Consider the following 12,236-nt stretch of genomic DNA (forward strand, 5'->3'; position numbering starts at 1 on the left):
TAAAGTGGGGCAATTCCAACTTTGCAAGGACAGTCTGGCGCTTCTGACTCACAGCCTGTAAGTATGTTTTTATATTTAAATAATTTGCCACTGACTAATCAAACGCGAATTTTGAGCAGTGTAGAGTAGCGCTTGTTGTTTGTCCTTTCTCAATCACATCACAAATGCAAACATGGTTTTATGTTTACGCGGCGCGATATGCAATGCAACGTGTAAAAAGACAGTATAAGTCATTATAATCAGTAATTATGTCTCCACTGGATGCAACAAATGCCACACATTGCATTAAATACACAAAATAATGTTCTTTTTAGCAACGTCATATGACCCCTTTAATACATATATATGCAATACTGAAAATTACTGATAAAAATAGTTAAGCTCGGAGCTTGACAACCTGGATCCCCATTCACTTTCAATTACTGGAAATGATAAAAATGTTAGGAAATTTGGATCTGGTTAACTTTAGGACAACCATTGTGGGGCTTTCATTGCCAAATATAATGGTGATATAATACACTAAATACAATTTAATGACAGCAAATAAGACAAACACTTATTTCACCCTATATCTACTCACAATTCACAAGCAAAAAGAAAATTATACCAATGCAAATAATGTTGGAATTGAAAAAATAAGGATGCAGGACCATTTCTGTGGATTTGAGAGGTTTGACCTACTGGTTTCGTATTCCTTGGAGAAAATGAACTTTTGTTGTGGTTGCTGTTGAGAGTGGTCTAATCACTCTCCTGGTTTTCAAGATGAGGTCAGAGCAGACAAAACCGGAGAAATGTGGTTTATGTAATAATTCACTCTGAATCCACTTCCTGCAAACCAGTGATAGGGACTGCAAATCATGTGTAATCAGGATTATGAACAGACATACACTCTAAAAGTGAACACAGCAAAAATAATTTTCATTTTATCATTTGGCAACAGGCCATGCTAATGAGTACTGACTTGCAAAACTGAGCGAGACAGCAATACACAATACCTAGACCAATATATTGGCCATTGTTGACCATTTTGAGATTATCAACACTGAATGATAACTGGTTGTATATGTATCATATTAATGTTCTTTCTGCACATTTTGGGTACTTATTGTGCAAAATCAAACACTTCATTTCAAAAATGTTGTGCATTTTATTTTGCTGTTATTACATTTCATTATGTACACATCAGCCACGCTGCACTCTAGATTGGCATCGATCTCTCTGTTGCATAGCCAGTACATCTGTTTGATCGATCCGGCATTACTCATCAGCTACACTTACGTGTTTTATCGAGTACGGTGTAGCCTAATCTGTGTAACTTTTCTGGGTGTCTATCAAAGCCAATATTCCCACAGATCTCATCAGATGTACAATATATAGGATTTCCAGAAGGCTTTGATCCTGTAGAACAAAGGGGTTCCCATTGCTCGATGACATGCAGATCATTTTTAAGAGATGTAATATCTTATATTCACATGCACAATTGCAATGCAAAAACAAGCGCATATGAAGCATTTTGAGTTGAAGTTAATTAAAATGCACGTTTACATACCAACAAGGAAGTCCGATATAGCCAAATTAAGGAAGAAGTAATTGCATTGATTTCTGAGGCTCTTGTCCACGACGAACGCGAGAATAACCAACGCGTTCCCGACCACCACCACGACCACCAGAGTTATCATGAGGATCGCCAGAATGACCATCGTGTACCCTGGGAACGGAGCCCCATACGAGCTGACGGTAGTGCTGTTGGAGCTAGAGGAATTGAAGCAGTTAACCATTGTCAGATCGAGGACATGTGGAGAACCAGCAACAGGTCTGAAGTCATCATGTGAACCTTTTCCCGCTGACGATGATGACAGCAGAGTTTTCATCCCTTTAGGGTTGCGTTAACTTCAGCGCGCGGCGGAATAAGCCTCCCACTGGAGTCTCCAAACGCCTGCGGAGCGCGCGCATCTTTGAAGCGTCCAGTGCAATACCTGAACCACAGATTTCTGAGGCTCTTGTCCACGACGAACGCGAGAATAACCAACGCGTTCCCGACCACCACCACGACCACCAGAGTTATCATGAGGATCGCCAGAATGACCATCGTGTACCCTGGGAACGGAGCCCCATACGAGCTGACGGTAGTGCTGTTGGAGCTAGAGGAATTGAAGCAGTTAACCATTGTCAGATCGAGGACATGTGGAGAACCAGCAACAGGTCTGAAGTCATCATGTGAACCTTTTCCCGCTGACGATGATGACAGCAGAGTTTTCATCCCTTTAGGGTTGCGTTAACTTCAGCGCGCGGCGGAATACGCATCCAGTTGGAGTCTCCAAACTCCTGAGGAGTGCGCGCATCTTTGAAGTGTCCAGTGCAATACCAGAGACACATGACGTGAAATGACTCCTTCCTGAGGGGAACTCCAAGTCCTTGCACTAAGACTGAACGCAAAGTTTCCCGTCATGCGCGCACATCAACTGTTGCGCTCTCGCGCCTCCCGTTGGATTGCGCGCTGTCCTCAGACAGATACGAGATGTACGCGGTCCACTTTGCAACTTACGTTTGAGAGGATCTGGTTGAAGTATGATATCCAGAATTGCATACAGTGCAATGAACCTGCATTTGTCCAAGTGCAGACAATATCATTTTTATACAATCACACAGTGTGATTATGTATATTGCTCTGCTTGAACAGTTGTTATAAACATATGAATGACCCATGCATTGAGAATCAACATAAATTTACTTAAAAAGCAAAGACAGTATAAGTTGTTTTCAGATAGTCTATCTTGTGACTGACCCTGAACCACAAAACCAGTCATAGGGGACAATTTTTTGAAATTGAGTTTTATGAATGTTTAGACATTTTTTGAGAAAATAACAAAGATACTGATTATGAATGTGTTTACAATGGCAATAATTTTGTATTTTTCAAGTTCACCCAAAATTCAAATCATTTACTCATGTCATTTAAATCTATTCCTCTTTCTTCTGCATAACAAATAAGATATTTTGAGAAATGTCTGTGTTTTTGCCAATGGGGTCCAATCTCATTTGAACCCCATCAGTCTTCAAAATATCTTCTTTTGTGTTCTGCAGATTCAAGTAAGGCACTCCTGTGTTTTAAAAGATCTAGTTTTTGTGTTATGCTAAAATCCTATGAACCAATTCCCCTTCCCATTCTTTAGGACTGGCTTTGAATGATGACAGAAATTCCAACAGGAATCCTGTTAGTGTATTAGTGCTCTGGTACTGTTCAGTGGTTTCAGAACCATGGACAGCAGCTACTGCCATCCACTCAAGGCAAAGCTCAGGCAGGTTTTCTTCTTCAAAGCATTCCTTCCCTACCCAGTGGCTGTGCCTCAACTACATTACATACTATGTCGCCTTTTATGAGGGATGATGAAAAAAAGAGACTAAATTCAAGCATTTAGGGAAAAAAAGAAAATGTTAATGCCTCAATCAGCCGAGTACATGACGTTAAAGGCATGACAAATAAACATCCTAATTGCACTTTTAAGTTTTAAATTGCACACCATGTACAGTACGCCTCCTCTTCCTAAATGCTGTGTTCTAGGTTTAAAAAATCTTAATTACACTCGCTGTCAGAGATGTGGTCTTCTTTTCCCGCGTGAGTCATTTCCCTACTGACAAAAAAGACCGACTTTAGCCCTGCGTGCTCTTCCTCAGCTGTGCACCCGAGCAAGACGATAGCAGACACTTTGCCCCTGCATTTCACACACAAGTGCATGACATTGATACTGAAATAATGGTGCATCTGTAAAATCCAATTTAGTGGCATTGCATGGCGCAGCTCCTTTAACTTCCATTAGTTACAGCAGTTGTGCAGTTAAATTCTGTCTAAAACCCTTTTAAATGTGTCATTCTACTTTAATTATGAAGTGCTAATTAACCCCTGGGCTCTTAACCCAGGATTTCTTGTCTAGGCGCCCCACAGTGATACCAATCACAGAGGGTCACTTGAGAGGCTGGGGAGCGATTCGATTAGCTTAAGTGTGTTGTTAAAACGTGAAACAAATGCTATAAAAGCACGGTGAAACATCTCATTCCCGGAAGATCTCTCTGCCAAACCTGACACAAGTGTCCAACAAGTTTAAAGACTTAAAAGTCAACATGAGATCAAAACGGATGCTATTTGATTGATGCATATTATTCTAAAGAATAAAAGCTTGCATTTCACCTTTTTCTCTAGCGAGTTGTGGTATTGAAAGGGTTAAATATTTCATAGTCTTGTTTCAGGTTGCCACATTTAATGTTGCTAATGAGCAGGGATTTCAAACATTAAAGCATTTGGACTAAAAACATAGAGGCAGGCGCCAGAAGATGATAACATGGAAAGAGACGAAGTGCAATCAAGTTCTTTGTTGTATTATTCTTGCAGTGGAAGCAGAATTCCGCGTATTCCAAAGGCCCAGAGCGAGAGCTACAGCTCATTTTAACAGGGATCTGCTCTATCACCTTCTAAAGAAGTAGGAGAGACTCTTATGAAACAAGCTTTCGGCTGCACCCTTCTGATGTTTGATCTCCAGAGATGAAGACGCCTGACCCTTATTTAAACAAACAACAACGGCCATCTCCCAATGCCACTTGAGACGATAAAACAACATGAATTATCATTCTGCTCTGTCTTCTTGCTCCTCAAGGCCTCAACGGAGGACAGCTAATGTGCTGATTTGATTTCTCCCACGATTAATATTATTAATTGATACTGTTGTCAGCCAGAATACAAAAGGGAAGGGTTTCTTATCCACCATGCAAATTAGCCACTTTCATGCAATGCTAATTGTTCTCTTTTGGTGTCTATGTTTGGAGGGATATTATCTGGTCAAGTCCAGTTGTGAAGTTCAATATTGCATTTACTCTCACAGTGGGTTGCATCAAATGGACGATTAGCATGTCGGAGATCTGGCTTAGGCTACTTAAAATGTACCTAAACAAAGCATGGTATTTTCTAACGTACTGTAAAGACATTTGTAGTTAAGGTTAGCTTGAATTTTTTCTGACATGGCATTAGTAGTATGTGATAGAGTTGTCCTTTGGGTAAACTCTGCTTGCTGTGGTAGAAAGAATTGTGGAGACATTGGCAAGTTGGAGCATTGATAAGAAGCCAAACAATCCTTGAGCAAGTTTTGCCCAGTCAAATCAATAATTAGCATGTTGGAGATACATTTTAGGCTGGCAAAACACAGCACTGCATGTTCAAGTGTACAGTCCAACTATCTGTACCAAAGAAAAAAACAATTCTTTGGCAGAAATGAATCTTCGCATGTCACAATAAAACTCTAAAACAAACAAACTTTTTAGCCATCAAATTGACAATTTTCATGTCACATATTTGGCTTCGACAATTTTAAAAGTGCCAATGCACGGCATGGCATTGTCTGATCTATTGTGGAGTTATTTCCATCCAAATATAGCGCAATTCCTCACCAGATGTCATTTACACTAACATGATTCTGTGGCCCAAAGTAAAAGAGATCTGCTGGTTATAGTTCAGATGAGATTTGTTTAGACCGTTGGGTGGTCAAATAAACAATTAGCATGTTGGTTTAATCAGTTTACAGGATCAACGCACAGCATTGCGTTTTCCTTACTGCACAGTTATTTGCAAAGAAGCTTGATTCCTCGTGAGAAACTATATATTAGCCGAGAGTCATCCTTTGGGAAAACAGTTTTCAAATTTGCTGGCGTGATTCTGTGTAGACCAAATAAAGACGTCCATTACTCAGGGCAAAGATGAGCTGCCAGACTGGCCCTGAGCGAGTTTTGTCCAGTCAAAATCAATGGTTAGCTTGCTGGAGTTATGGTTTAGGCTGCCGAAACACAGCATAACAATTATTTGAACCAAAGATTAGCTTGATTGTTATGCAGAAATCGAAGGCGCAGTTATCCTTGCATATCATAACAAATCTTTTCTACAAGAACTGTTTGGACATCTAATTTCCAATTAGCATATCACAGATCTATTTGTCACTTTAAAAAGAGCATGGTATTGTCTTGAGTAGGAGATATTTCTATCTATATATATATAGCACAATTCCTCACCAGATGTCATCTACACCAGTGTGATACTGTCGCCCAAAATAAGAGAGATCTGTTGGTTACAGTTCAGATTTTTTTCAGACTAATGGGGGGTCAAATAGACATGTTAGCATGTTGCTTTGGTCAACTTAAAAAAAGTATTTACTGATGTACTGCAAAGTTCGTTGCAGAGAAGCTTGATTCCTCGCCAGAAACTATATTAGAGAGTCGTCCTTTGGGGAAACAGTTTTCACATTTGCTGCCATGATTCTGTAGACCAAATAAAAGACGTCCATTACTCAGGGCAAAGATGAGGTGCCCAACAGGCCCTGAGCAAAGTTTGTCCAGTCAAATCAATGGTTAGCTTGTTGGAGATATGGTTTAGGCTGCCGAAACACAGCATTACAATTATTTGAACCAAAAATTAGCTTGATTCTTCCGCAGAATTCGAAGGCGCAGTTATTTGCATACCAAAACAGATTTTTTTTTCTCCAAGAACTGTTTGTACTTTTAATTGGCCATTAGCATGGTCACAGATCTATTTTCGTTACTTTATAAAATGTATTAAAAAGGGTATTTCTATCCATATATAGCACAATTCCTCACCATCAACACTAATGTGATACTCTGGCCCAAAATAAAAGGGATCTGTTGGGTACAGCTGAGATGAGATGAGACTTAGTGAATTGTTGGCCTTCTGGAAAGTATGTTCATTTACTGTACATGTACTCAATACTTGGTAGGGGCTCCTTTTGCTTTAATTACTGCCTCAATTCGGCTTGAGTTGAATTACTGAAATAAATTAACTTTTCCACAACATTCTAATTTATTGAGATGCACCTGTATACACAGAAAACATGTCACAAGCAAAAGACCACCAAAGCATTTAGCAATGCCCCTTGAGTCGAAGCAAGCAATTGAATCTGAAAGGATAGGTGCTGACAGTCAAAAGATCTGTTAATATTCATTGAAAGGAAATAGAGTGGGAACACAGGGAGAGAGGCAGGCATAAAAGAATAGTCCAGAGAAAAGGGAATAGATGCATGCAGGGAGGATGAAAGTGAGAAGACTACGACTAGCGCTGCAGACAGGAAAGAGGCCAGAATGTCAAAGACCCAAAGGTATTTAAGAAGGAAGACAGCAACGATATGTGTGTGCGCCTTAGAGAAAGAGCGGAGATGTCAAAAAGCACTCGAGTACCTTTTCTGGATGACTCATTGGCAGTGGACTTTGGCCCTGCAAAGTTTGAATGGTAAAAATAGCATGCAATATTCAAAAGGTTAAGTATGAGCGAAAACGCAATATTGGAGAGCGACTCTCCACGGGACTAAATAATAGACATTTGACAATCGGACATGGGAATGACAATCTCATGCACTTTCAGCGTCTGATATTTGCCGTAAAAAGTCTCCTTAAACGGATGTTTTGGTATGACACTCCTCGAAAAGCTCAAATTGCTTTTGTGAGGCTTTATCAAATTACATTATTAGAGCATCATTAAACCGGAAAAAGGATCAAAGGTCGCTGATGAATGTCAGGGGTATTTATTACCTGTTTCGCACTCGTTTGTCCTTGTGACTTCAGGCAAGCCTCAAACCCTCATTTGCAAATCAATTTGTAATTCATAAAATTCTTTATTCATAAGACAAAGCACTTAGTGTGACATAATGTGTAGCAACAGACCATTAAACTCAACTGCATACAAAACCATTTTTGGTATGACTTTCAAGTTGTTTAACCCCGACTATAACACTGAATGATTTTACAAATCACTAATACAGCATTTTCAGGTTATTTTATTTGTCAGAATCCTTCAGCATTCGTAGTCGCAAGTCTGTCTTCATTCCAGGTCTCATCTGTTCCAGGAAGGTTTTTTTATTTTGCCTTCTTGCCCTTAGGTCTTTTATTCTTGCCTCCAGCTTTGGATGTTTCCTCCTGAAAGGGAAAACATAAAAGACAAGTGATAAGACTGGTGAAAAGGAAAGCTGAAATGAAGATCTTCCTGCTGGAAGAAAAAGAAAAATCTATAATAATGTCAAAAACATCCGTTCAGTCTTAAATTACTACATTTAATTAGAACAGTGTTAGGCTGTGCTGTCAATAACGGTCTGAAATTTGCGGTCGCAGATGAATGTTCAAAATTTCAGACAAAAACCCAGATCAAGGGGGAAAAGTAGTATGAATGATTTACTCACCTCAAGCCATCCTAGGTGTATATGACTTTATTCGTTCAGACGAATACAATCAGAGATGTATTAAAAATGTCCAAGCTTTATAATGGCAGTGAATGGGGGCAGAGATTTTGAAGCCCAAAAACTGCATCCATCCATCATAAAATTACTCCACGTGGCTCAGGGGGGATAATAAAGGCCTTCTGAAGTGAATCATTTAAGAAAAATATCCATACGTAAAACTTTATAAACCATAATCTCCAGCTTCCGCTAACTGTTGCACGCACATTCATGGCAGAGAATTCTGGTCAGGAATTAGAAGTACAAAACGAGGATTTGTAAAGAAAAACGTCAGAGGATTTCAATATAAGCCAAGAGGAGACTGGTTTTCCTTTGCTGTAAACAAGACTTGGTTCTTGCGAGACTAGCATATTCTCACCAGAGTTTACGCTGCACCTACATCCTACGCCATCTCTCGTGAACGTGCGTATGACAGTTAGCGGAAGCTAGAGGTTACGGTTGATAACGTTTTACATATGGATATTATTCTTACACAAATGCATCAATTTGCTTCAAGAGGCCTATGACGGATGCATTTTTTGGTCTTCAAAATCTCAACACCCATTCACTGCCATTATAAAGCTTGGAATAGCCAGGACGTTTTTTTTATATAACTCTGATTGTATTTGTCTGAAAGAAGAAAGTCATATATACCTAGGATGTTTTGAGGGCGAGTAAATCATGGGGTAGGCTAATTTTCATTTTTGGGTGAACTAACCCTTTAAGCCTTTGTTGAGCTACATTACAGTGCGGAACAATATTTTTGCGATATTTTATTTTTGGTACCCTCTTCTTTATTAGTAAATGATCTGATATTTCATTATTTATTTATCTTGTCATATGGACACCACATAAAAAATGCCAGTGTGGATATCAAGTATCTGTGAGATTAGTTCTCATTGTTTTTGAAGCGAGTGTTGGATGAATGTGAAGCCAACGTCTATTTGATTAAATATTATATAAATATAATAAAAAAAATAATGATTCATATTACGAATTTACTTGATTAAACTGAAGGGTCTGACGTTAAAATACGTGCGCGTTTCAGGTTAAGTGAAAAAATACCTTAATAAAAGCAAAGTCATCCATGAAAATAAACAATTTCCACTCCTTCATAGTCCTGTGAACAATTGCCTGTGAGCATTCAAAGTGTACATTTGAGAATTGGAATTGAAACCCAATTTTTGTGTTGCTAACACCATGCCTTAGCAATCAGGCAACAAGAAGACTGAGTTAGAACTTTTATCAAATATTTTCATATTTCCCTGATGCAATATAAAGCAACTGTGCCATAAATAATGTCACTGTCATTTTTACCAGGAGAGTAGAAGGCTTGTTAAAATTCCTCTGACTGTTTTTTATTATTTAGACTGCGTCTCTAGGGACCCGATGGTGTCCAAATGAGTGTTTGGGAAGGAGTCTGGTTTTATTATTCCACACGTGACGTGCTCGCACCCCGGCTGCTCTGCGCGGCGGTGGTGGTTATTATGCATTGTATGTTAATTACTCTTGAGCCGCAGTGGACAGAGTGCGAACAATGAGTCAGCCGGCTCAAACTGCGAAGATAACACAACATTTATCTCCACCCTGAAAGAACAGCGTGATGCATCTGAGCCTGAGACATGCACGGCGTCGGGAAATCTATACAAGCTGACGGCTCCAATCAGACAGCTAAAACTACAAATTCAACACGCGCTTCGTGAAGAATCACTAATACGCATTACTTAGTTCTTCTTCAAGCCAATATGTGAAAAAGAACTACGATATGCATGCAATGCTAAATGGGCTGGAAATGATGGCAGCGAGAAGGACTCTTGAGTTTCTAAATGAGTTTCAATACGGTTAGCATTGCATGGATCATTTATCTCTTGACTAATGCATTTAAGCAGAGGTTTGACTGTGCATTCACTTTGTGTTACAGTTCTAAAGTGGCATAAAATAAAACTGTAATTAGCCAAATGCTCAAATTACAGTAATTAGTGTTTTTACAAAAGACCCACTAGTCTTTAACAGGCAGGTTGCTGTAAGTCTTTAGTGGTGCGAGATATTCAAGTAAAAACAAATATTTTTCTATGTGAACTGCGATACTTTTTTTGTCAGGATTCTTTGATGAATAAAAAAGAACAGCATTTATTCAAAATATAAATATTTTCTAACAATATAAAAATTTGCTATCACTTATTAACAATTTAACAGATTGCTGAATAAAAGTTTTAATTTCTTTCAAAAAAAAAAGAATAAAAATGTACTGACCCCGAACTTTTGAACTGTAGTGTATATTGTTAGAAAAGATTTCTATTTTAAATACATTGTCTTCTTTTTAACGTTTTATTCATCAAAGAATCCTGAAAAAAAGTAGCACAGGTTCCAAAACAATATGAAGCAGCACAACAGTTTCAACACTGATAATAAATCAGCATATTATTATGATTTCTGAAGGATTATGTGACACTGAAGACTGGAGTAATGATGCTGAAAATTCAGCTTTGATCACAGGAATACATTAGATTTTAATGTATATTAAAATAGAAAAACGTTATTTTACATCATAATAATATTTCACAATATTACATTTTTTCCTGTATTTTTGATCAAATAAATGCAGCCTTGATGAACAGAAGAAACTCCTGTAAAAACATAAAAAATCGTTCTGATCCCAAACTATATACACACATTTTTATTTTTTTTCTATTAATATTATTACTGTATTACATATTTGAATTCACATTTATTTAGATATTTGTATATGTATTCATGTATTACTTGTATAAATAAATATTAATTAAATTATATAGGCATATAGCAATTATAATTTAAATATAATATAATTATGTTTAAATAAATATAATCATTCTGTCCACGGCTAATGCTTTTAAGCAGAGGTTTGGCTCTACATTCACTTTAATGCGTTATAGTTCTGGAGTGGCATGACAAAATAAAACTAATTAGAGAAATACTCAGATTACAGTAATTACGACTTTTACGACAGTTTTGCGTAAAGGTCTCTTTAGTGGTGCGAGATTGTCAAGTAAACAACTTTTGGGGCCGCTGAGTTGGGAAACAGACTCATTCGGTCCATTGTCAAAGGAATTACAGAAAACCTTGGCTTAAAATAGAAGCAGAAGAAGAAAAGTGCAGCGCGGAGCTGCTTTTAACGCCAATCACCGTTACGGCTCGCGGTGCGACGGATACTAATTTCAAAACACGCTCATGAATCGTGACAGCCTCAGCTGCGGAGAAAGCGGACGACGCTGCTGTGATGAAAAACACATGCTGCTTTAATTGACTCAAGCTTTCTGTAATGAATTCTAGCAAAATCTTAAACAATCATATCACACATGCGTGTAATTGTACGTCTGTGATATGACGACGCGCCCCTATTATCCGGGTAACCATAGCAGCCCCGCAGCTGTGCACGAGGCCTCATTTGCACTGAAGTGAAAGAAAACAACAAACGAATGAATCCTCGGAAGAAGTCCAAAGTCTAAATCTCCTCACAACTTGTTTCTGTGTGACCTTATCACTGTGATTGTGGGGTGAGTAAGTGGAGGACACTCGAGAGGAGAGCTTCTCTCCATACGGACTCACAGACGCAACCAAAAAATGGAATAGTGAACATTGAGTACTCGACAGCTCAGAAAGAACAAAGCAAACGCGTCGACAGGAGACTTGTGGCAGAACTGTTTCCATTTAATAAAAAGATGTTACAAGAACCGAATGACTTTCACGATGCTTGGGTTTTTGAATGTCTGCATTATTCCTCTGACATAGATAAAATTGAATTAACATTACTTTGTATGCATTTGTCTATTAATTCGTTATTTTAATTAATATCAGTTTATTAATATTTTAATTAATATTCAGATGTATTAATGTGTCGTATATATAAATAAATATGAATTAACATGACCCTGGAGCACAAAAGCAGTCTTAAGTCGCTGGGGTATATTTGTAGCAATAGCCAACAATACATTGTAT

At 38.3% G+C, this 12,236-nt stretch overlaps 2 protein-coding genes across 4 annotated transcripts in view; both read right to left on the reverse strand.

The window, feature by feature from the left end:
* Window positions 1-1,871, reverse strand: part of LOC107678092 (histamine H3 receptor) — a 12,413-nt gene extending 10,542 nt beyond the window's left edge. The window contains exon 1 of the mRNA XM_016473213.1: window positions 1,550-1,871. Within this exon, the coding sequence (XP_016328699.1) occupies window positions 1,550-1,871 (322 nt within the window). The remainder of the gene's footprint in view (window positions 1-1,549) is intronic.
* A 5,683-nt stretch (window positions 1,872-7,554) lies between these two features.
* The window catches only part of impact (impact RWD domain protein), a 30,423-nt gene continuing 25,741 nt past the window's right edge, over window positions 7,555-12,236 (reverse strand). For 2 of the 3 annotated variants that reach the window (XM_016473218.1, XM_016473216.1), the window contains one exon: window positions 7,816-7,962. In XM_016473218.1, the coding sequence (XP_016328704.1) occupies window positions 7,903-7,962 (60 nt within the window). In that variant the 3' untranslated portion in view covers window positions 7,816-7,902. Of the gene's footprint in view, window positions 7,963-12,236 lie in introns of all 3 variants that reach the window. The other variant, XM_016473217.1, reaches the window with a different exon arrangement.

This window comes from Sinocyclocheilus anshuiensis, unplaced genomic scaffold, assembly GCF_001515605.1.
Source record: "Sinocyclocheilus anshuiensis isolate Anshui unplaced genomic scaffold, SAMN03320099.WGS_v1.1 scaffold1406, whole genome shotgun sequence".
In the NCBI taxonomy this organism is placed as follows: domain Eukaryota; kingdom Metazoa; phylum Chordata; class Actinopteri; order Cypriniformes; family Cyprinidae; genus Sinocyclocheilus; species Sinocyclocheilus anshuiensis.